Source organism: Asterias rubens, chromosome 1 (assembly GCF_902459465.1).
Source record: "Asterias rubens chromosome 1, eAstRub1.3, whole genome shotgun sequence".
Lineage (NCBI taxonomy): Eukaryota > Metazoa > Echinodermata > Asteroidea > Forcipulatida > Asteriidae > Asterias > Asterias rubens.
Genome location: NC_047062.1, coordinates 7,139,935 through 7,166,745, shown reverse-complemented (window position 1 = coordinate 7,166,745; position 26,811 = coordinate 7,139,935). Strand labels below are relative to the sequence as shown.

The window sequence follows — 26,811 nt, the reverse complement described above, 5'->3', positions numbered from 1 at the left end:
CTACTTACATTATAACAATTTTTGATCAAGTTGCCTAGTTTTCTCGCTGCACTACCTATATAATAGACTAACATACTTGGGACTTGCTAAATATTAAGGAACGCACAACGCCCGTAATGAGTGGGAAAGGCATTCCGTATTTTACTAATGGACTGTCGGTAGGTAGGTCCATATTACATAACCCGAGGAACTTTCGGAGATCCCGCGGCCCGCGCGCGCGCCTCTTATCTAGTGTTTTTTTTTTAGTCTGGTGCATGTTGTGGTCTTTGATTTCATCAATCTTTTCTAACGGGATACTGGGATTCAGTTTCAGCAAAAAGGCAGCGCTTTTTCCAAAATTCCAAAATGAGTTTAGAGCCAGCTCCGAAAAAGAGGAAAAAGAAAGTAGACCGTTGCCCAAATCCACTTTTTGTGAAGTGGTTGACAGAATGGCGGGACGAAGCTAAAGATCAAGGAAAGAAAACTCAGTACGCTTACGGGAAGGTAAGTGACCGGCTGCCAAAATGTCTTGCTTCAAATACTTGCCCGATTCCCGGACTGTACTGGGATCCCCTGGGTGGTGGTGTGATTTAGTACTCTCAGAACTATGAGGTTCGTTTGGCTATCGTCTCCGCGAACGATAGCCGAACGAACCTCATAGTTCTAGCTAGGAGTAGTGAATTAGCATGGGCCATGATGATGGCTTTCTTTTCTGAGGGGTTGACGCTAGCCGTTTGTTTATTATTCAATCGCCCATCAATTCAATGATAAAAAGTCTCAATCCACCTTTTACTTTTAGTTTGGCACCATTTATGGTGCTATCGAAATAGTTGCGATAATCGTAACCCTCCATCCTCCATCTGCGCACTCGGTGCGGGGGATCGGTGCTTACACACACAGGCGGTGAGTTTGCAAGCTGGAATGGCCGATAAGCATACGACAGCCATGGCTCGTCCAGATGCGTGTTTGGTTGGGTCACGCTGATTGGTTGTTGCCAAGCAAGTGCGATGTTCAAAATCACTAGTTGGCCCCGCTATGGATTATGGATATATTCGGTCAGTCTTTTGGTAAGTTTTTGTCGTTTTTTCTGCCAAATATTTTCATGATGTTGTTTTAAGGGTTCCAGATGACGTTGTCATACAATAAAGATCAACTCCATGTGTTTAGAATGTCTGTCATGATTTTGGAAAGTGGAAAAAAAGGACGAATCTGATCACGAGTCTGGCAAAAACTGGTCAAAACTGCTAGTTACACCGACAATATCAGTCTTGTGTCGTAACCCTCCAGTCTCCGACCGTCGGGAGGATGGAGGGTTACGATTATCGCAACTACTATCGAAAGTGCTAGATCGAAAAGTTTTTCTGTGTCCTTTTATATTTAATCGCGATTCAGAACCGCAATGCGTTATGGGTAGGCAGATGGGGCAATTGCTACCGCGGTATACTATATGTTGTCATGCACGACGTGCACAAGCATGGCCTATTATATCTTTGTACAGCGCCCTATTTGATATTTTTCAATTTTTGTCATTATCGGCGATAACGACAAATTTTGAATAAAAAAGGAGTAAAGTGCCTCAGTTACTTGGTCTACTCTCCAGGGACATTTATAGCCTCGCTATCTATCTTAGTAAGTTGATACTTTTCATGATTGATCATTTCTTAAAACTAAAACTGTTCTTTCTTGTAAAAACCATCAGGCGCTGAGTTCCCTCAAGAAGTATCCCATGCCTCTGACGTCTGGAAAAGAAGCCAAAATATTAGATAATTTTGGGGAAAAGATCTGTAAGATGTTAGATCACAAGTTGGAAAAACATGTTGAAGAAAATGGTAAGTCGGGCTGCCCTCAATTTTTTTTGTTAAAAACACAACGTAAAAAAAAAAAAAAATGGTTTTGTTTTGGGGGAAAGACGTGCTTTAAGGGTATGAGCTCAAACCCTTAAACCAACTTTCACTTGGAGTTTTAAGACTGATGATGTCAAATTTCATTAATCACGATTATATCGAATATCGCGATATATTGTCGGCAATATATCGTGAATAAAATAAATCGATATCGCCCAAGCTTGGTGTCTAAGGCTGGTGTCTTGCATTATTCACGAGCCTCAAACTGTGACGTCCGATGCTCAGGCTATTTCTACTACTACTGACAGTGAGAGAGCGCCAGTTGCATCAGGTTTAGTGCTCAATGCTCATTAATAAAAAAGCAATCGCGGATGGGTATAAATCAATGAGGAATATGCCCTAGTATAATGCACTTATAAAGGAATAATAAGTTAACATTGTGAGGGATATCTTTATAACAGTCATAGCATTCGTACACCAAAGCACTTTTTAAAGTTTTTGCTGATTGGCAATTTTTCTTTTCACAGAAGATTGGTCATCATTGGGAGCTGACGATGGACCATCAATGTCATCACAAGCTCCTTCCACATCCTCTGCGCCATATGAAGACATTCTGGCCGTTCCTCCACCCCCAGACCCAGATGATTTTATCGGAGTGGGCCAGCAAGTAAGCAGATCTTGAATGTGTTTTTGAATGTGTTAAAAAAAAAATTGTTTGTCAAACCAAATCTCCTTTTGTAAAAATGTATCATTTTTTTGTTTGGGGTTGAACAAGGAAACATTTTACTAGAGCAGGAGTTGAACCACTGGCCTCAGGATAAACAAGCCGCCGCTCTTGACTGAGCTATCTAGCTATATGTTAGTGGTATCCCTCTAATGTCAATTTCTTTGTTCGGTGCCAGTCAGAAGCTATTGAACCGTTAACTGCTGTGTGGTAACGGTTGTATGGCTTCTGACTACCACTGTAAAAATGTCCTGGGGTGTAATTAAATGTCAACCAACACAACCAAAAGAGATTTTCCAAAACTTTTCCAAAACATAAACTTCCACTGTTATTCAGTGTGGAAGAGATTGGTTAGTAACACATTGTCTGATGTCCAGTTATTTAACGTATTACGTTCTCAATTTAGATTCTTCATAACAGGGCCCAATTTCATAGAGCTGCTAAGCACAAAAATTTGCTTAGCATGAAATTGCTGCCTTGATAAAAACAGGATTACCAAACAATTTTCCGCATGATTTTCAGGATAAGCAAACTACAGCTGAGTACCAGTAATAAGCAATATGCAACAAATGGAAATTTGGTTGGTAATCCTGTTTTCAAGGAAGAAATTTCATGCTAAGCAAATTTTTGTGCTTAGCAGCTCTATGAAACTGGGCCCTGGTGGTCGGGGAAAACTGACAATCTGTTAAGAACCAGCTTCATTGTCAATCTCCAATATTGAGGTCAAATTCTCCTACTAGATTGATCGATAAAAATTATTTTATTTTCTATTTGTAGAGGAAGAGAAGACCATCCAACCGTGGGCCGAGGGAGTATGTTCCAGTCTACAGATCCGGGCCGTATGCGCTTGTTCTAACACTCTACAGGCATTATATGGTAAGTTAGACTGTGGTAGTAAGCGCATCAGCAGACAATTGAAAAAGACTTTTTTTCTGCGTGAATAAGGAGCATTCATTGTGTATTCCCTGCTTGAACGAGGAATATACATATAATAATAATAATAATAGTGGTTTCTTATAGCACTCATATTCGTCACTTAGTGACGCTCAAGGCACTTCAGCTTTCAGTATTCTCCTGCAAGGACTACAATTGAATTATAAGAACTTCTCCTTTTACATAGCACCTAGTAATGGTTTACAAAGTGCTGTGGCGCAATATGCTGCCAATCCAGCCGGGAACACCGGGGAGAGTCCCTTCTCTTTATGATAAGTGCACTGGGTTCTTTTACATGCATGGTGTATCTACCATCTCTCTGGTCATCTTGCTGTAAGTCTAAATCATAGATTTACACTGTAAAACAAATTTCAGTTGTGTTGAGAAACTGAAAGCGGGAATGGCCACTGTACAATTGTTGCACGCTGTGGCGTTCACCTCGCGTGCCATTTGCCACAGAGGGTGTACAAAACCTACGGACCCTGTCCCCAGTCACAGCATGGATTAATTGTTTTGTCATACTTTGGTAACATTGTTACTCCTCTTCTTGAAGTTCTGTTGTCATCTTCAAACATTATTACGTTGGAGTATGCATAATTTAATAAGCAGACGAACTGTTCAAATGAGAAACAATTCTACACTGTTCCCTCAAACTCGCTGGAAATCGACCATTGGTGGGAACGATCAAGGTGATGTACACCGGTGTACATCACTTTTCATGTTACCCGACATCCAGCCATGTAACATGCGTCTTTGTGTTATATCACGTAATTAGATCTTGACCAATAAAACTTCACAATTTGTAACCGAGGTATAACAATTTCATTTGACATGTTTATTTTTTTTCTTCCAGATACCTGCAAGTAAAAGATTCATGCTGAAAACTGAACTCCAGAGAGAAGCACAACCTCTAAGTGAAAAATCTTTCACGATGGTAAGTACAGAAAACAAGATGTCAACACCAAGAACAGCACCTCCCCCCCCCCCCCCCCCCCCAAAGAAAAGAAATGACAAAACAAACAAACCTCAAACTCTACACATTAGAGAAATTGAGAAATATTTTTCAAAAGAATGGCAAAAAGGCCCTCTGGCTTTCTGAACTGCTCTCTGTGGACAGTTTATATGGGTACTCTTAACAGAACAAAAAGCCATTAACTATACTTTAAAATATAACAGTTAACTTTTTCAAAATTAAAGCATGTGAAATACACTATCATTTTGCTGTGTTTTGTTTAGCAGAATGTTGGTTTAAGATAAATTTATTGAAAATAAACCCTATGGCATATACTCTTGCAAAAAATCAATGCTGTACCATCAATTGATTCATTGTTTTATGCCGTTTGAACATTCACAGCCTGATCCGGGATCCCACTACACTGCATGGTCATCTATGAGTACTCTAATATCCAAAAGATATGTATTCAAGGAAGGCAATCCTGCAAGGTAAGGAAGTGGTTCTCACTCAACTCCTTCTACCATCTTACCCTCCTAGAGAAACGGTTATTAAATTAAAAAAATTAAAGAAATGAAAGTGAAAAATAAAAACAGGAAGAGACTTAATGAACCCCGTTCCAAATACGCCCAGTTCGTTCAGAACTGTCTTGCCTTGTATGGGACTGAAAACTCAAGTTCAATCAAGGACCCAAAATCTGTCGGGATTACTACTTTGACTAAGTGGATCGAGGGGACTTCTCCTTATTAACTTCACTGCCACTGAGTGAATTTCTAACTGGTCATAACATTTCAAATAGTCTGCTGTAGTCATCATCCGGGGTAGATTTAGCGACCTGTAAATAACTACAGTTGTTTTGCTTTGTCAACAACAGGAAATTGTGTAGTAAATTAGAGGATTAATGTATAGAAGGATAAACTAACAATTTCATGCATTTATTTTATTGTAACTGGTTACAGATACAGCATTACTGAAACGGGCAGAGAACTTGCCGACAGGCTGGAAATAGTTGAAGCAAACTTTGGACAACAAGTTTGTGGTACGAGCCCTCCCATTGGTGGAGCACAACCACCAGTCAATAAGAGCGCAGTTCCTGCTGGCCAATCTAAGAAAAGAAAAGAACCTGGCAGGTTGGACATTTTGTTATCACAGTTCTTGCCAGAACACTTTGTTTTGAATTTACCTTCCTATTAGTTTTCACTCTAAGTTCCGAGCTGGATTATTAAGGAAAAGCAACATTCAAGAACTAAAATATCATGAAGTGTATGAATAGTTTGTTTGAAGAAAGGATCATAAAATTATATGCCTGTGTAAACTTGCGTGCCACAAAACACTCCTCTCCATGTATATATTACACTTTCAAATATGGCCACATGATCTCCTCTAAACCAATCAGAATGGATTAACTGTTCCAGGTATTAACATTTTGTAAATGAACCTCATGACGTGTTAGTGTTTAACATTTCTGCCATTCTAATCTCTAGAGGCGTACCTAAGAACAAGTTTTGTTGAAATGTTTTTATTATCGTTTGAATTTTCAGACCTAACAAGAATCTCCAGAAAGCTGCCCCACCCCACACTGTCACATCCGTTGACACACACGGTGATATACCACAGACTGCTCAGGATGATAAGTTGACATACTGGTACATCGACGATAGAGGAAAGCAGGTGATTTCAAAGGATGAAGCTGAAGTCACAGTTGACGGTAAATTTAAAAATAATCACCAACGAATTTTGAACTCTTCAGGCATGTGTATTTTTCATGATTTCAGAACTTTCTAAAAATCTCAATGATCCGTTAAATTTTCTCAAAATAATGTAAAACAATCATCAAAGGGAGAAACAAAATAGTCTAGATTGTGTCCATAATCTTGTTTTATTGGTGGTGCACTGCGAGTGGAGTCTGTAAACCTCCTAAATTGTAATGCCTGGTAAGTTCAGGGTCTAGAATAAGTAGGGAACCCAACCTAGCAAGCCATCAGGAAAGTTTGCATTCAGCAAACCACAGCCTTCTGAAGGAATTATACCTGCTTAATCCTGAAGGAACTAGACATGCTTAGTCCCGAAGGAAAAAATTCTTTCTAAGACCTGAGGAACTAGTCCTGCTTAGTTCTAAAGGGACTAGTCTTTTAGGAACCAATCATGTTTAGTTCTGAAAAATATTGTTCTTAAAGATGTTTTCCTGCCTATCTTGTCCTGCTTGATTATTGGATTGGGGTATCCATCATCACTAATCCTGAGTTGGATTACTTTGTTCTCAACCTTTCAACAAGCCTGTTCTAGTCATTGTGTTAAGGATTCATTCATTCAGTCGATGCGGAGCATGGATGATGGGCCTCCAAACACGTTGGTCCTCTATTGCTGTTCGCAGCTCTTCCCGTCGCCGGCCAGAGTCCCGGCACAAGGTGTCTACATAGGTGGTTTGTTGTCTGCCACTGGAACAGTGACCTTGAGTAGGGGCCCATAGCACCAGCCTGCTCACTGCCAGCTCAGTATGTCTGTCCGTCTGTCTGAGGCAGTGACCTGCTAATCTCAGCTTTCTTGCCCTAATTTTGGTGCTAACTCTCAGTTGTTAAGGTTACCAGCCTAAAAATGTTCAACTTATTTTCCGATGAATCACCAAGATCCCTCTGTGTTTGGAATTATTTGCCGCCCATTTTTTGTTTGTCTTTACAGATGAGATATCCATCGGGTTCCTAATTAAGGCTAATGAGGCAGCTTTAATTAAATCCGGTATGAGATATAAGCGCGATTACTCCAAACCATCCGCGGGTTCTATGGTCTACGCATACCTACATAACGATGATGCCGTTGATTATTGCCCTGTTCCAAGATTGTCCTCTCTTCCAGGTATAAGAATGTCATTTTACAGCTTCATAAAAATTGTGTGATATGAGGCATTGCATGGTGAGGTATTAACAGTTTATGGTAACACCATGTGTGTATCTACTTGCTGGATACGTTGTATTCATTTGAGGACTTGTCCTGCAATTTATTCTACTGGTGCGGAGTCGATTTTTCGGAATGCAGGTGAAAAATCGTTTGCGTCAGTAAAATAGCGGGACGAAAGAAGACACCTCATCATTCAATCTACAGACATATCAACATTTGCAACTAGGTGTCAACAATCTTTTAAAGGCAGTGAACACTATTGGTAATTGTCAAAGACTAGCCTTTACAGTTGGTGTATCTCAACATATGCATAAAATAACAAAACCTGTGAAAATTTGAGCTCAATCGGTCATTGAACTTGCGAGATAATAATGAAAGAAAAAACACCCTTGTCACACGAACTTGTGTGCGTTTAGATGGTTGATTTCAAGACCTCAAGTTCTAAACCTGAGGTCTTGAAATCAAATTCGTGGAAAATTACTTCTTTCTCAAAAACTACATTGCTTCAGAGGGAGCCATTTCTCACAATGTTTTATACCATCAACCTCACCCCATTACTCGCCACCAAGAAAGGTTTTATGCTAGTAATATTTTGAGTGTTTCCCAATAGTGTCCACTGCCTTTAAGCAGAAGACATGATTTGTAACATCCTTAGAAACGGTCACAGCTGTAATCAGAGCTGCCTATTCAGTACGACCAAAGTATTAAATTAATCGACTAGCGATGCAAAGGTTGTGGGTTTGAATCCCATTGAGTGATTTTGATGTGGATTTTTTTTTCCAACAGAACTTGGGGGAAAGTACCGAGTATTATACAGTGCTTAATACACATCAGTACTTAAAAGGGAAGGTACACTATTGGTAATTGTCAAAGACCAGTGTTCTCACTTGATGCATCTCAACATATGCATAAAATAACAAATCTGTGAAAATTTGAGCTCAATTGGTCATCGGAGTTGGGAGAAAATGATGAAAGAAAAAACACCCTTGTTGGACGAATTTGTGTGCTTTCAGATAGGAATAAAAGACTTCTAGCTAAAAGTCTGTTAATATTTTAGTGAGAAATTACCTCTTTTTCAAAAACAACATTACTTTCCCTCACTGTTTTATACTAGCAACAGCTCTCCAATGCTAGTTACCAAGTCAGTTTTTAAGTTAATATTTGTTTTGAGTAATTATCAAACATGTACCTTCCCTTTAATACACATCAGTGTAAGGGTAAAAACAAAATGTCCCCGACATCTGTCAATTGACTTACTTTTCAAAGCATGACTGCTTATTTTGGAATTGAAAATAGCTTCTGAATAATCAATGGGTGAGAGTCTTAGGGTACTGGGTTGAGTGTTAATGATTAAACATGCAGATTCAGACCCTTTCAGGTTCCATTTGTAAGAATGCAAATAAGATGTAGATCTCTTGTAAAATTGGATTTTTAACTCTTAACGATTGAATCGTTTTCATTTCCATCAGCTTCGAGTACTTCAAATTTGCCAACAACCTGTGCCACGAATTATAGCCTTTCATCTCTTGCCTCATCAAACGCAACTGCCCCTTCAAAGCCTAAACCAAAGAAGAAACCTCAGCCATCAGTGGTGGATGTAAGAACAGAATCGAGATTTACTGCGCTCTCCTCCATCCCAGCATCAACTACAACCTCAGCTGGAAGGTCAGACAGCCAAAACAGCAATGGGTCTTCAAGCCTGTACCCATCTGTGTCTGACAGGGGTAACTCTGGGCCAGGCTGGTCTCAAAACTCAAGACAAGACGTTGACTCACAGGGTAGTAGCTCTACCTCTAGTGTTTCCAATCGGACGGGAGGCTTTCCCAGCCCCAGTAGTAGTCACGAAGGGCGGACAGAGAGAACTGTGGATGCAGATGAAGCTCCGACTTCCCTGTATGTGTTAAAGCCAGGAACGTTTGACATTGTGCTGTGTGTTGATAGCTGTGAGACTTCTGGAGGGTGAGTACATGTACATTGCAAGACTACTATCAATAGACCGATTCATTAAGCTCCGCCCTATTGCGTATTGACCAATCACAACGCAATGAAGGTCCAACAAATAAAGTCTGACATGCGTGCGCGTATGCTTGGCGCGTGCGGCAGATTGTGCAGAAAGGCATTGAAGAGGCTCACATGTTCTTGGGCGAAATTTTGAGACCTTTAAATCTAATTCTGAGGTCTCCAAATCAAATTTTAATATTTGAGTGTAAAATTTCTTCTTTCTCGAAAACTAAAGATGAAACCAGGAATTTTCTGTTTCCAAAACTTTGTGTCAATGTATTATGACAAATGTACCAACAGGATAATGTGTTTTATTATTATTATTATTATTATCTACTGATATTTGAATTGATCTCAAATGAATCTCATGAGCATCTTCCATCACTGTCTGTGTATAACCTTATCCTTTAAAATAAACTAAAATTGCAGTCAAGTGAAGACACGGAAGCAGCTACTTCTACCAGAGCTCCAGAGGAACGGTGTAACTCTTGACGTAAGGAAGCTACAGGTGGGTGATTTCCTTTGGATTGCTAGAGAGAAGCGTGTACCAGTCCCTGGGATGATACAGATGCCAACGAGCAGAGAGCTGGTCCTGGACTACGTAGTGGAAAGGAAGAGGATGGACGATCTGTGTGGGAGTATACTGGACGGAAGATTCAAAGAACAAAAGGTAAATAGACCTTTCCGCAAATACTGAGGCGGGCGCCTAAAGCTTGGAATTAGGTGCATTGTGGTCTAGCTGGTATCCAAATTTGATCCATATCTATCCCACAAGGCACCTCATTCAACAGTCTGCGCTTGCGCAATGGTATTTGCGAAATGGTCTATGCAGGGAACCCAAGTGCGCCCTCAGTGTTCATAATGTAACAAGTTAACTTTGGGGTCGCGACCTGTAGATTCATGCTCTTTTTCTTTTGTAGCTTTATGCACAAGAGAGCACTAATTTCGCTCTGCATTTCTCTCTATTTTGGCTTTGGCCGTGTTCAAAATACTATGCCATAGGGATAGTTTTCTAGAACATTCTGTGAGTATTGTTTTGTAATTCAAACCCTTATTTTATCCCCGAAATATTGTGATTTGTTGGGGTGCTTTTGGATCGTGTGTGTGTTTAAACTTCAACCTGTCCGACGTGTTCCAGTCAGCATACAAGTCTTTCCATGGGACCGAGGCTGCACTAGTCCGTGTGAGCAACGATATTCTCTCTTCTATGGACAATGGTAACCTTACAGCACTAGTCCTGCTAGACTTGAGTGCTGCTTTTGACACTGTTGATCATAACATCCTTCTCTCTCGGCTCCAGAATCACCTTGGCATAGAGGACACAGCCCTAGCATGGTGCAAATCGTATCTCCACAATAGAACTCAGCATGTATGTATTGGCACTGCGATATCCGACCCTGTTGTTTTGAACTACTCTGTGCCACAGGGGTCGGTACTCGGCGCGCAGTGGTTTACGCTGTACACTTTACCGATTCGTGACATCATCCTCAAATTTAATCTGAATTACCATGTGTACGCAGACGGCACTCAGCTATACATCACGTTTAAATCTTCTCAAGAAAACGCCAATGCATCTATTGCAAGACTTGAGAAATGCATCCAAGAGATTCGACGTTGGACACAACAAAACTTCCTGAAGTTAAATGATGATAAGACAGAGTTCCTTTTATTTGGGTCACGTCAACAGTTAACTAAGGTTTCAGTGCCATACATCTCCATCGGTGATGCTCGGATAGCTCCTTCGCTGAAAGCTCGGAACTTTGGGGTTATTTTTGATTCATCGATGACACTTCAGCCACACATCAACAATATTGTTCGTTTATCATCATATCACATCAGGAATATAGGTAAGATTCGCAAGTACTTGGACAAAAGTGCCACTGAAAAGGTCATTCATGCATTTGTTACTTCTCGTCTTGACAACGGCAATGCTCTTCTCTACAGTCTTCCTAAAAACCAGATTTCCCGACTTCAACGGCTCCAAAATACTGCTGCCCGCATTGTGACACTGTCTAGAAAATCCTGTTCTATCACCCCCATTCTGAAACAACTACACTGGCTCCCTATCTCTCAACGAATCATCTTCAAGCTGATGCTCATTGTCCACAAAGCTCTAAATGGCAAGGCTCCCCACTATATTTCTGAACTGCTTCAAGTTTACACTCCATCAAGGAATCTTCGATCAAGTTCCATGCTTCTCCTCATTGAACCCAAGTCTCGACACTCATGGGGTGACAGGTCTTTTTCTTCAGCCGCGCCACGCATCTGGAACTCTTTTCCACTTAATCTTCGATCTTCTGTTTGTACCGCAAAATTCAAGTCTCTTCTCAAAACTTATCTTATGTCACAGGTTTTCAATGACTAACTTTGTTGTGTCTGTTTTTCTTTATGTTGTGTTTTGTTTGTGTTTTGTTTTTGGTTTTACTGCGCCTTGAACACCCAGCAGGGTGGATATGTGCGCATTACAAGTCTTATTAGGTGTTCGGCTTTTAGCCGAAAACCTATTGTTATTGTTAAGTTTTTGTTTTTTTTGGTTTTTTTTCTCCGTCTTCTTCTTCTGCCTGAACGTTCTCCGCCAATTTTGAGAAAAACTGAAACTTGTATGAACTTGAAACTTCTCATGAACATCAACCTCGGTGAGTAGACGGCACCGCAACTTTTTTGGAATGGTGACGTCATTGATGACGTCATTACGTTAAATAAACGTGAAATAAACCTTAAATAATTAGAAAAATCATATCTTCAAAACCAAAAGAGCTACGTTCAAGATTCTTTTTTTACATAAAACCTCTTATAAAGATCTACAAATGCGGTGCACAACGTGACCCCATTTGACCTTTACTTCCGGTCGAAACCGGAAGTTAAAGTAACAAATCATGTTATTTTGGGCTCTAGAGCCTAAGTGAATAAAAATATGAAAAAATGTCCAATGCATAAAATTTTTTTAAACTCAAGAGCATTCTAAAAATATAATGTGTGACGTCATAGCTACGTCACAACGAAAATGGTACACGAGGTCGAAAAAAAAATTATTTTGCTATCTCAAAAAATACAGCATGTACGGACTTGAAACTTACCACGTACTTAGACCAAAGCGTGTATATGACAAAGAACAAAATTTGGAATGATGACGTCATCGATGACGTCATTATATTAAATTGAAGTTTTTTATTAAAATACTCATATCTCCAGAATCAGATATGCTACATACGTGATCTTTACACCATATGAAAGGTCATGAAGTATTAAACAAATCTTACACAGGGTGTGACCCCATTTGACCTTTACTTCCGGTCGAAACCGGAAGTAGTAGTTTGTTTTATAAAAAATCGTATCTGAATAATATTATTTTGTGTATTAATATTGTGACAAGTAGAATAATTCACATCCGGGAACTTTTCATTTATTCATACTCACCTTTTTAAATACACCGGTTAGCGCGCCCTCATCGGCCGCAAGACGTCAGAGGGCCACTCTTTCCTTTGACGTCGGAGACTTAACATCACATTATTTTCTCCGTCTTCAATTCAGGTAATTAGCATTCTATTTTCCATCCATTCTCCCCTAGATTTCATATAAATTCCTCTTGTATAAATTATTCGGAGAGTTTAGCCTATTTTATGACATGTTTCTTTTTGACAAGAGAACGGTTTTCTAGAGTTAATTTACTTAGTGTTTAGTCGGGAAAGGAAACTCCCGTTATAGATATATTTCTTTTTGATTTGAATTTCCTCAAGTCTCCTCTCTTAGATTTTGTTTCTAGTTCTGCATTACTAGAGATCTAAAGTAATGCCGTACTTGTTTTCTGATTTAATGATGTAAATATTGCTGATTTTGCGGAGTTATCCTCTAATTTTGGTACAATTCCAAGATGGCGGACGCCATTAAACTTTTGGCGGGAACTTTAATTATATTATTTAGTTTGCCGTTATTTATGCTTTTCTGTTTGCCATCCATTTCCAATCTTTGGCAAATCGTTTATTATAGATAGTCTTTACCCAAGTTCACGGATTATTTCATTGATTTGTTTATTCTAAAATACATAATTTCTAGGCTGGAAAACAGCAACACTCTCGCGTCTTTTAAGGATTTCCTAATTAATTGTAAATAGTATTTGTGACTGTAAGTTTTATTCTAAATGTTCTATTTAAAGTATGTTTATTTAATTAGACTCTTTCCTTTGACGTCGGAGACTTAACATCACATTATTTTCTCCGTCTTCAATTCAGATATAAATAAAAGTCTGGAACAGCGAAGATTGTGTCCCGCAGGATCATTTATTTAAGCCGGTCACAAATGGTGGAAAATCCGGTCTGCGGAAACTACACTTACATCTTCGCTGCAAGAAATCCACTTCACTGATGAGCTGTATAGACTTCAACAAGAATCTACTGGTCCTACCCATGGTTTGACACCCTACCCATGGTTGGACATCTTTGGCCATGGTTGGACATATTCGCTACCCACCCCCACCGGACAACAGACGCTGAAGAAACCTTCATCGTTGTGTGCACCGTCGTTTGAGGCCCAGTCTTCACGTCCCTTATTTTGCGGGTAGCTTCCTCCATTGCCGAGATCCTGAACCCCCCTGATGAAACAGTAGCCCAGCCTTGAACAACTGCTTCCTGAAACTCGGTAGCATTTTCATCACAAGTCAAGAGACATTAACAATTGTTCACCGTCGGGTCTTCAACAACGGCCGAAATACCTCTCCATTTATTTTTGAACGACAAGGAAATCGGGACACTAAGATAATCACCGTGACGTCTTTAAACGATCGGGAAAACCTCACCATAGACTTCTTCGAACAGTAAGGAAACCACTACAATAGGCAATCACCGTCGGTCTTAACAATCCGTCGGAATGCCTCCCCATGGACTTCTCTCTGAACAATGAGGAAACCTGAACAATCCTACTCAACTGTTTAAAGTTGAAAGGAAAGACTCATGTGCTTGAACGGGTAAATCACTGTATTAACAAACAAAACAGGTGTATTTTAAATTCCAGAGTATTTATAGATTCTTTGAAGTTGTATTATTGTGTAATCCCCATTGAGTTTAGCTACTGAAGAATTTGTGCTTTTGTCAGATCACTTGTTTGCAAAACACTTTCATTGTATAGATTTGCTTTAAGTTCACTCACCTTTGTATTTCTTTGTATGCCTACCGATCCCTACAGAGCACAGGTTCCACTCCTTATAGGTACTAACGTGATACGAGCATCCAAGAAAGATCAACAACAAGAAAGAGGTCAATCCTTCATGAAACTTGTACAGGAAGAGAGTAAAGCCTGGCACACAGCCTACGTCAATTTATCTTCTTCAAATCAGGACAGCCAAAGCGGAAAGATGGGATATGCTATGTATACTGGAAGCCACTCCCGATGCATCCCCGCTGGAGAAGAAGTTGATGTCATGTGCCAAGCTCCACCAAATCCAGCAGGCGGCTCTTACACGGCTATCATCGAAGGTGCCCAAAACAACCGCGCATCTTGTCTGAGAATTGGCTGCACTGTAACTGACATCGGTCCTGACCGTCAACTCCCGGTCAGGGTACACAACATCTCTTCCAAACCAATCTCCATCAGAAGAAACTGCAATCTGGCACAAGTCTCGTATGTCCTCGCTGTTGAAGATACGACACCAACTCTTCATCCAACTACCACCCCTCTCCTTCATGGCGGGCCGGCTGGTAGAGTGAACTCCATCTCATCCATTAATTTGGATGAACTGATTCCATCACTCGACTTAGCCAGTTCTGCCTTGCAAGATGACATGAACAAGAAGAAGCTCGCTGATCTCCTTCATAAGCATAACAGCATCTTCTCCAAAGACTCTCTAGATTTTGGCTGTACATCTACTGTGAAGCACTGCATACCACTCGTCGACAATAGACCAATCAAACTTCCGTACAGACGCATACCACCGAGTCAGTACCAAGCTGTCAGGGAGCACTTGAAAGGCATGGAGCAGGCCGAAGTCATTCGACGAAGCAGCAGCCCGTACGCCTCCCCATTGGTCATTGCACACAAGAAAGACGGTTCTCTCAGGATCTGCATCGATTACAGGAAGCTCAACAGCAAGACCATTCCTGACGCCTACCCACTCCCAAGGATAGAAGAAGCCCTCGACGCTCTTGGTAACGCCTCTATCTTCACAACCCTTGACTTAACGTCAGGCTACTGGCAAGTAGAAATGGACGAAAAGGACAAAGCAAAGACCGCGTTTACTACTCCGATGGGTCTCTACGAATGCAACCGCATGCCATTCGGTCTCCAGAACGCTCCTGCTACTTTCCAGCGCCTAATGACGATGTGCCTCGGTGAGCTGAATTACTCAACTTGTTTGCTCTACCTCGACGACATCATCGTCTTTTCATCCACATTTGACGAGCATATTGAGCGCTTGGATCAGGTCTTCACGTGTCTCCTTCAACATGGACTGAAACTCAAGCCTCAAAAGTGCCACTTACTCCAGTCAGAAGTCAAGTATCTGGGACACATCGTCTCTTCGAAAGGTGTGTCCACTGACCCTGAAAAGATCGAACAGGTACGGGAATGGCCAACTCCAACCACTCACAAAGAACTACGAAGCTTCCTAGGGTTCACTGGGTACTACCGTCGCTACGTGAACGGCTATGCGAAGATAGTTGCACCACTGTACAAGCTCACGGCAGGCAACCCGACACGACGAAAAGGAAAACAGGCACCTACCAAACCACCCCCTTATATCTGGACAAAAGAGACACAAGCATCGTTTGACCAGCTGAAACAAGTGATGATTTCAGCCCCCATCCTCGGTTACGCTGACTACAAGAAGCCTTTTCTTCTTCAAACCGATGCTTCTGGTGTTGGGCTTGGAGCGGTCCTCAGTCAGAACCAAGATGGACAAGAACGCGTCATAGCCTACGCCAGCAGAGGTTTAAATCCAGCAGAGTCGAGATATCCAGCACACAAGCTAGAATTCCTGGCAATGAAATGGGCAGTAACGGATAAGTTTAGAGACTACCTTCTCGGCAGTACTTTCACTGTGTACACCGACAACAATCCGTTATTCTACGTCACCACCACAGCTAAGTTGGACGCAACAGGCCAACGGTGGGTTGCTGCCCTTTCTCAGTTCTCCTTCACTGTGAAGTATAAACCTGGTAAGAACAACGCAGTCGCAGATGCTCTCTCCAGAAAACAACACCCAGTTCCATACTCTACGTCAGTCTCCTTCACAACACAACCTGCTGATGATGTCCCAAAACCCCTCTCCTTCACAACAGAGATTCCAACCGATGTGGTCAATGCCATATGTACTGGTCACCCCAATACAGGCCAACTCTTCATAGAGCCCGCAAACTGTCAAGTCACAACCAGAGGACAGGCAAAGCTTCTCAATCCCAAACCAGCAACCAGTGAGACAGACGAAATGCCAAGGCTAACTACCAAGCAAATTGCCCTTGCACAACGTGATGATCCAGATTTATCACGAGTCCTATTCTTCCTCGAACACGGTCAGAAACCAAATCAACAACAGCGAAGCAGAGAGACAACTGAATGTAAGATCTACTTCAGACAGTGGGACAAGCTAAGACTTAAAGAAAACATCCTCTACAGAGTTCGTAAGACAACTGACGACACACTCTCACACCAACTTCTCCTTCCTAAGTGTTACCGAGCAACAGCCATGTCCGGTCTACACGATGACATTGGCCATCTGGGTTTTGAACGAACGCTAGATATGATCCGTAACAGGTTCTTCTGGCCCAGAATGGCTAAAGATGTCAAAGACTGGTGTGTGAAGTGTAAACGTTGTTGTCTTCGAAAAACATCTCCTTCAAAAGTCAAAGCTCCACTCGTCTCTATCTTCAGTACAGAACCCCTTGAGCTCATCTGCATCGATTACCTCAAACTAGAGCGGAGCAAAGGTGGTTTCGAAAACGTACTTGTCATCACAGACCACTTTACCAAGTACGCTCAGGCATTTGCGTCACGAGACCAGAAAGCGGAAACAGTAGCAAAAATACTTTGGGAGAACTTCATCTTACATTATGGCTTCCCTACTCGCATACACTCCGACCAAGGCCGAAATTTCGAAAGCCAGCTCATCCAGGAATTGTGCAAGGTCTCTGGCATAAAGAAGAGCAGAACAACACCGTACCACCCTCAAGGAAACGGCGTTACGGAGAGGTTCAACTCTACTCTCCTTAACATGTTGGGCACACTGGAAGAGGAACAAAAGAGAGATTGGAAGAAGTATGTGGGCGTCATGACGCATGCGTACAACGCGACGCGTCACGACACCACGGGATACGCACCATTCTTCTTGATGTTCGGACGCCATCCCAACTTGCCGATAGACCTCTTGTTTGGTTGCCACTCACCAACTGATGAAGCGCCAGAGTATGACGAGTACGTGGAACAGTTCAGAGAAAGATTACTGTTTTCATATGACCAAGCCAACAAAACTTCACATCACGCAAAAGCCAAACAAAAACGCATCTATGACAAGAAAACCTAAGAAGCCCCACTCCGAGCAGGCGATCGAGTCCTTGTGCAAGTGAAACACTTCGAAGGAACACACAAATTAGCAGACCGATGGGAATCTAACCCCTACACGGTCGTCACCAAACACGAAAACATTCCTGTCTACAAGGTACGCTCACTAGGGGATGGAAAGGAGAGAACAGTACACAGAAACCTTCTCACACCGTGTATGTTCTTCCCCATGTCTTCTTCAGAAAACTCTCCTTCAGAAAACTCTTCTTCAGCCACGTCTCCTTCATCAGACACGTACGAAGAGAAACTGGAGAGAGGGAGGCAGTTGTTGGCAGTATGGAAGAGTCGCCAGATGACTAGAACAAAGTAGACAATTTGCCCGAAATTTTAACTTGTATATTTCCCCCGAGTGCTTAACAAGTTTTGTGTGTATTTCTAATTTCAGCCATAGTTCACCAGATAGTCATTTTTACCCGTTAGTTTACATCAGATGACTATTGGTAATAATGGTATAGATTGATTTTGCATTGTTTTATGTTCACCATGAACAAAGGTAACAGTGGTGCTCTCTAAAGTAAAATGAGCATGTAGTGAGTAAGATTTACTTTGCCTACTTTTCCCCCATTTGATGTGTATAAATATCAAATTAATGTATTTGCAAGGTTTAGCAGAGTAACTAGACTATTGCGATTGTATACATTTTTGTCAATGTGCATAATTAGTTTGTGTGCAGCTGTAAGTAAACACTATGTCGAGGACGACATTTTTTTAAAGCAGGGGAGGATGTGACAAGTAGAATAATTCACATCCGGGAACTTTTCATTTATTCATACTCACCTTTTTAAATACACCGGTTAGCGCGCCCTCATCGGCCGCAAGACGTCAGAGGGCCACTCTTTCCTTTGACGTCGGAGACTTAACATCACATTATTTTCTCCGTCTTCAATTCAGGTAATTAGCATTCTATTTTCCATCCATTCTCCCCTAGATTTCATATAAATTCCTCTTGTATAAATTATTCGGAGAGTTTAGCCTATTTTATGACATGTTTCTTTTTGACAAGAGAACGGTTTTCTAGAGTTAATTTACTTAGTGTTTAGTCGGGAAAGGAAACTCCCGTTATAGATATATTTCTTTTTGATTTGAATTTCCTCAAGTCTCCTCTCTTAGATTTTGTTTCTAGTTCTGCATTACTAGAGATCTAAAGTAATGCCGTACTTGTTTTCTGATTTAATGATGTAAATATTGCTGATTTTGCGGAGTTATCCTCTAATTTTGGTACAATTCCAAGATGGCGGACGCCATTAAACTTTTGGCGGGAACTTTAATTATATTATTTAGTTTGCCGTTATTTATGCTTTTCTGTTTGCCATCCATTTCCAATCTTTGGCAAATCGTTTATTATAGATAGTCTTTACCCAAGTTCACGGATTATTTCATTGATTTGTTTATTCTAAAATACATAATTTCTAGGCTGGAAAACAGCAACACTCTCGCGTCTTTTAAGGATTTCCTAATTAATTGTAAATAGTATTTGTGACTGTAAGTTTTATTCTAAATGTTCTATTTAAAGTATGTTTATTTAATTAGACTCTTTCCTTTGACGTCGGAGACTTAACATCACATTATTTTCTCCGTCTTCAATTCAGATATAAATAAAAGTCTGGAACAGCGAAGATTGTGTCCCGCAGGATCATTTATTTAAGCCGGTCACAATATAATAACTTAATTTTAAGGCCCTTCGACGATTCTACAAATGTTTACAATGTGTGACCTCATTTGACCTTCATTTCCGGTCGAACCCGGAAGTATAAGTTTGTACATACAAAATTGTGTATCTTATTAATGAAACGTGGTACATTAATAATCATTACATCAATTTTGAGCTCTCTGGCAATTCTATATGTTTTGCACAAAGTGTGACCCCATTTGACCTTTAAATCCTGTCAAACCGGAAGCTGAAGTTTAATATGACAAACCTTCATTTCTCCGTCTTCTTCTGCCTAAACGTTCTCCGCCAATTTTGAGAAAAACTGAAACTTGTATGAACTTGAAACTTCTCATGAACATCAACCTCGGTGAGTAGACGGCACCGCAACTTTTTTGGAATGGTGACGTCATTACGTTAAATAAACGTTAAATAAACCTTAAATAATTTGAAAAATCATATCTTCAAAACCAAAAGAGCTACGTTCAAGATTCTTTTTGTACATGAAACCTCTTATAAAGATCTACAAATGCGGTGCACAACGTGATAAAACGCTTAGAAAAAAGGTTATTTAATAGCTATTCACTTTGTTTTCACAATAACACACAGCATAGCTCACTATCTCCCCAGTCAACTAAACTTAAAAAGTGATGGCTCGTTAATTCAGGCCAGAAATCCGAACACCTCGAATTTGTTATCAAACAAATTCTTATGTCTAGTTATTATTATTATTATATTATTAGTGATACTTTCTGCTTGGTTTGAGATATGTTTGGATATCTGATGATGTCATTTGTATGGTATAATGTAGAAAGAAACCAATTCAGAGATCCGAAAGATATAAAGTTTATTTGTAAAAGATGTTATATTTTATGCAAAGTTTTCCAATTTACTTTACTGTGAAAACAAAAACTAAAGTTGTGAGGGGGGGGGGATATTGTCATAATTCTTTGTACTAACATTTCAGGTAAAACAACATAATGGCGTGTTATGGCGGAGCACCGGACTCTGCCCTGGTGTTTCTTATCAGCAGAGTGTGGGTTCTAGTCCCGGCCATGAGCAAGATTCTTGAGCAAGATTCTTGAGCAAGATTCTTGAGCAAGATTCTTGAGCAAGATTCTTGAGCAAGATTCTTGAGCAAGATTCTTGAGCAAGATTCTTGAGCAAGATTCTTGAGCAAGATTCTTGAGCAAGATTCTTGAGCAAGATACCATTGCTCTACCTTCGAATGGGACGTTCAGCCATAGATCCAGTGTACAATCATTGGTAGTGCATGGAAAAGAATACAGAACACTTATCATGGACAAGTGGGGGTTAACCCCAGTGTTTCTGGTTCACATAGCAAGCACCCTTGTGTACCCCAGGTTTCCTTTGGCTTGTGAGCTACAGTAATAATGTTCACTTTTAAGGCATCCTTACCAGAAGTATAATAATAATATTACAATATCTTACATAATATAATACTTGTTTAAAATGCCTGGTAGGGCATTTGATTCCATCATTCATATTGAAATAATTATCTAGTTCTTCAGATCATTGCAAACTGCACACCCAATGAGATTTCAAATGAAAAATTTATGATTTTTCCCCCAATTTATACTCTTCCGTTCAGTTTCGTTTGAAGCAGTGCGGTCTCCGTAAACCCATTTACCTGATTGAAGATTTTGGTTCGATAGATCACCTGAGTATTCCAGCATCAACACTCAGACAGGCAACTGTCAACACACAGGTTAGTACCTCAGCACACACTCTATTTGTTTACACCCCTGTGGAGACATCTTTTGTCATTTCCTTTGTCCCTGTACTTAATATCCTCCCATATACCTTGTGCACAAAATTCCCTAGTGGAGGCCTTTGTTTTCCCGTTTGTCCAGTAAGGTAGCTAATATTAAAGCATTATACAAACATTATATTAAACACAGTGTAATTTTGACCGTTGTTTTCAGAGAGCCTTTTAAAATGTTGTTTGCATTTTTGAAACATGTAATCTTAACGAAGTGGTTTTACCAGACAACTCTGTCTTACCCCCCCCCCCACTTTTTTTTTCTTCTAAATGTTTGATTACTTTTCTGTGTTCATGTTCTTTGTCCTCAGGCTGCATTGCTTCGTTCTTGTTACTCTTTTTTCACCTACTTCTGTTACACTAATGTATTTGTTGTGTTTTCATTTAGCCTGTGAGAAAGGACTCTGAAAGGATCCCAACATCTGCCTAATAATTTGTACAGTCTTTAATAATAATGAATATTTCTTATTTAGCGCATTTTACAATAACGTATCAATGCGCTTTACAATAGTGATGTCTCTGAGCTGTAAAACTCTGTTTTATATTATCTGTATTTATGATGCCAATAAGTGAACAAAAATTAACTGTTTATCAAAAAAAAAAAAAGTTTTCAAATGAGGCTGCCTTCTGATCTTTTTAGTGAGAAAAGTCTGCATGTGTGACAGAATAACCTTTCGTTTTTAATCGTTTAATTATGGTTCCATGATTATCTTTCAGGTTGTTGATGGTTTTTTTGTGAAACACACCAGAGACAACAAAGAATCGGTGGCATATCTGACTGTAATGACTCGATACCTTCAGGGATATTACTCGGTATGTACAGATGGGAATAAGATTGATTGTTTTTTGTTTTTTCCTTACAAGGGAATTCGGAAAAGCTCCCACAAGGGGAATAGCTGGGTTATTTTCTCAGATTTTGCTTTTAATGCTGTGTATATATCGTTAACTTTAGGTGTTACCCATATACTGTGTTTATACTGTGTACTTTCCACTAACTCACAGGCATCTTACTCGGGTTGGATGTGAACCCCTGACCTGTGAATAATTCGTTTTGCTTCAAGTATTAATCATTTTGCTACTGTGTATTAATCTTTTTTTTTTTTTTTTTTTCTACTGTGTATAGATATTTTTGCTTTACTGTCTATCAATATTTTTCCTGTAATGTGTTCCTTTACCCATATAATGTGTTCCTTTACCCATATAATGTGTTCCTTTACCCATATAGTGTGTTCCTTTACCCATATAATGTGTTCCTTTACCCATATAATGTGTTCCTTTACCCATATAATGTGTTCCTTTACCCATATAATGTGTTCCTTTACCCATATAATGTGTTCCTTTACCCATATAATGTGTTCCTTTACCCATATAATGTGTTCCTTTACCCATATAATGTGTTCCTTTACCCATATAATGTGTTCCTTTACCCATATAATGTGTTCCTTTACCCATATAATGTGTTCCTTTACCCATATAATGTGTTCCTTTACCCATATAATGTGTTCCTTTACCCATATAATGTGTTCCTTTACCCATATAATGTGTTCCTTTACCCATATAATGTGTTCCTTTACCCATATAATGTGTTCCTTTACCCATATAATGTGTTCCTTTACCCATATAATGTGTTCCTTTACCCATATAATGTGTTCCTTTACCCATATAATGTGTTCCTTTACCCATATAATGTGTTCCTTTACCCATATAATGTATTCCTTTACCCATATAATGTGTTCCTTTACCCATATAATGTGTTCCTTTACCCATATAATGTATTCCTTTACCCATATAATGTGTTCCTTTACCCATATAATGTGTTCCTTCACCCATATAATGTGTTCCTTTACCCATATAATGTATTCCTTTACCCATATAATGTATTCCTTTACCCATATAATGTGTTCCTTCACCCATATAATGTGTTCCTTTACCCATATAATGTGTTCCTTTACCCATATAATGTGTTCCTTTACCCATATAATGTGTTCCTTTACCCATATAATGTGTTCCTTTACCCATATAATGTGTTCCTTTACCCATATAATGTGTTCCTTTACCCATATAATGTGTTCCTTTACCCATATAATGTGTTCCTTTACCCATATAATGTGTTCCTTTACCCATATAATGTGTTCCTTTACCCATATAATGTGTTAGCGCTGTGTACTTTCCCGAGCTCTGTGGAAAAAATTCACTGGCATCTTACTGGGTTGGGATTCGAACCCCTGACCTGTGAATAAATCGTTTTACTTTACTATGTATAGATATTTTTGCTTTACTGTCTATCAATATTTTCCCTTTAATGTGTATCAATATTTTCAATAACTTTGCCTTACTGTGTATCAATAATTTTTTATTTAATCATTTTGCTTAAAAGTGTATTCTTGCTCTGTTTCGAGTTTTAATTTGACGGTTTCTGTTTTAATTTTAGAGACTACTGACAGGTCAAGTTATTTATTGATTTGTTAATGTTGTTTATTAGTTATTATTATTATTTTTTCAATCTATCTTTTTACTTGTTTACTTGTTGTATTCAAATTAACTTCCATTGCGCATTTGCTTATTTAAATTACAACAAATTTCCATGTATACTTTGCTTATTTAGCGGTCATTTAGGATATACACATGTAAGTTAGTCTAGGTTAAATAAACAACCGAAAATCAAAATTCAGACCTTAAATGTCTGATTAATTGGGGCATTGCTTTGTTCTTCAGTGCAAAGATTATATAATGAAGTTAATCAACATTGACAAATCACAACTTGAAATAGGATGGTGGGTCAAAACAATTTGAAAAATAAAACACTTTTTATTTGTTTTAATTTTGACTAATTTGAATGGCCCCTTTAGTTGTAAATAATCAAAACTGTATATCGATCTTAATTTAAAGCTTTTTTAAGGCGCCTTTTTGGTTGATGTGAGGTTATTATATATTTATTATAAATATTAATTAATTAATCAATAGACTGTAAATATGAATTAATTAATCAATAGACTGTACTACTATTGTAAGAGACACTGTTTCCATGCAGCTGACCAATTACTGAATCTTGTACAACTTTTCAGAACAAGACATTGGAGGCTTATCGTCGTGACGACATGGTGAATCTGCCTAGCAACCCAAGCTTGACAAACCCCACTCAGAGACTGATGACGTTCAAGGAATTCAACCAATCATCAGTCAAGAATAAAGTGAGTAGGATAGGAGCATTTTTATTATTCAGAATTAAAGTATTTTTTTGCTCTATGGAACCGTTTGATTGTTGTATTCCTATATAAATATAGATGTATACAATAAAGTTAACCTGTGAAAATTTCAATGTAGCGTGTTTGGAGTAGTTGAGTTCATGTGAATATATTCCTTGTGTTTTTATAAGATTGTAATATTGGAAATGTGATTTTTTTTCACAGAACACAACAATTACCGAGACATTTGCAAAGCAACTTCTGCAGTTCAGTGGACTGACTGCTGAGAAAGCGCTTGCCATAACACAACGGTACAAGACGCCCTCTGAGTAAGTTGAGAACAGTACCCTCTACTCTCTCTGAGCCTAATGCTGCGTCCAAGTTAGTTGTTGTGGCAGCTTGATGGCAACACCCATAGTAACACCATTAGCACCAGCCGCAGGCATAGCAAAAGCCGCCAATTTGGACAAGGATTTAGTTCTATTAAAACTCTTTCTTTTCAAGGTCTTACATGTATGATCTAATTTAAGTATTCTAAAAGCGCCATTATCAGACATTTACCAAAAAAATTGTGTACTCAGAAATTGTCAACAAATGTAAAACTCATAATATACATGTTACATTTGTCAGTGTTTTGGTGTCCACAAATTTCTCTTTGTTATTGTCGAATATTTTCTGCACACATCTTTTGAACATTTTGTATAAGCCAATTACAAACTTACAAAAGTAGGGTGTGGCTAACCTTTGAGTGTTGTTGGTTTATATTTCTACAGTTTGGTGGATGCTTACAGGGCCTGTGCAATGGAAAAGGACAAGGAGAAACTATTAGCTAACATGAAGTTTGGAAAACTACAGAGGTGAGAACAGGAAAACTAACAATAGATGAGTTAATGTTTTTTTGGACACTAGGAAAGTACTAAGTATAAAGCGTGCATGTTTTGCTTGTTTTGAAACAGTTTTTAAAACACTTGTTCTATGTACATTGTTTCAAACTTGCGTACTTTAATGGGTCCCAACGTTTTGATACCCCAGAGACCTGCATAGAATATACAGTTTTTAAATTACATCAGTGGAAGGTCAAAAACCAAATAATAAAATGTTAAGTCTCTTTTAGATTTTTAAGCAACTTTTCTGAGTCGGCTACTCTGTCGAGAAAACAGCAAATAATTTAATGAAACAGGGGTTGATTTTGTCAGTTATGCTTAACAGATGTTTTAAACACTTGTTTTCTTATGATAAAAGGGAAAGTGGTTTTGTTTGATTTTCATGTTGATTTTACCCCTCATTAAAAAAAAGAGTACCTTCCACAGTGTTTTTTTATATATTTTTTTTTATTCAAGTTGTTGTCTGCATTTTGATGATGACTATTTTTCTCACTTTTGTTGACTTTGTTTAGAAACATGGGTCCTGTGCTGAGTAGGATGGTGCACATGTTCTACTGCTCCCATGGTCCCCTGTCATGATATGGAAGCTGCAGGACATAAAGCTGTTAGGCAGAAAATTCTGCTTAGCAAGTTTCCTGGATAAGCAAGAAATGACCTGGGAACAAGTCGCAGCAATGGTAACTCTATAGTGTTCCGGTTAGTAACCTATTTTTTGTGCTTAGCAAAGTTTTTGTGCTTACAGGCTTTATGAAATTAGAGGACCAGGCCCGTAGACCTCTACCCACTACCCTTCATCTGGTTGATTATAGTTCAACGATGGGAGACTTGCACTGGGTGTTCTTCGTTTCATTTATTGTTGCCGTTGCTTTGGGGATTTTCTTTTTTTTTTGCATTCTTGGACTTTCTATTTGCATAGTGTATGTGTACCATGTAAAAAAAACATCTGTAAAAACACATCCAGTGGTTGAACCAAATGAACTTTTCTCCTACGCTCGCAGGAGTTCACAAATACATATGGGGGTTACCTTTTTACATTTGAGAAGAATGCAATCGGACACTACAGCTTTGATTGGCCAGAAATGCCCCCTTAAAAAAATTGTGCACCCCTTGTGCTTTCCTTAATCTGAACAACAAAAACGGAACAACAAAAGTTTAATTTTTACAGTGTATCTCAATTTTCTTTATGTGTATTTATTTTTACCTCATAGTGATGCTTGTTAATTTGTTATTATATGAAACGACTGGTTAACTATAAGTTTTACCCCATTACTTATACTCGACAAGAAAAATTCATGTACTTAAGATATATACTCAGTACTGAAAATGTACTCGGACTTTGATTTGAAGGAACTGTGGACAAAATACTGTTTCCTTTTTTGCTTAACATGTGTTACTACAACAAGGAATAGAGGAATAAAGCTGGATAGAGTAAACTTTGA

At 39.1% G+C, this 26,811-nt stretch overlaps 1 protein-coding gene across 1 annotated transcript; it reads left to right on the top strand.

Moving 5' to 3' along the window:
- Positions 1-308: 308 nt before the first annotated feature.
- LOC117292840 (crossover junction endonuclease MUS81-like) lies at positions 309-26,811 on the top strand. The gene is made up of 17 exons (XM_033775010.1): positions 309-483; positions 1,679-1,808; positions 2,351-2,490; positions 3,325-3,423; positions 4,334-4,414; positions 4,835-4,923; positions 5,392-5,562; positions 5,974-6,140; positions 7,112-7,285; positions 8,797-9,286; positions 9,758-9,998; positions 21,133-21,249; positions 22,021-22,116; positions 24,369-24,494; positions 24,714-24,817; positions 25,262-25,345; positions 25,885-26,811. The coding sequence occupies exons 1-17, from the start codon at positions 346-348 to the stop codon at positions 25,949-25,951; spliced, it is 2,514 nt and encodes an 837-aa protein (XP_033630901.1). The 5' UTR covers positions 309-345; the 3' UTR covers positions 25,952-26,811.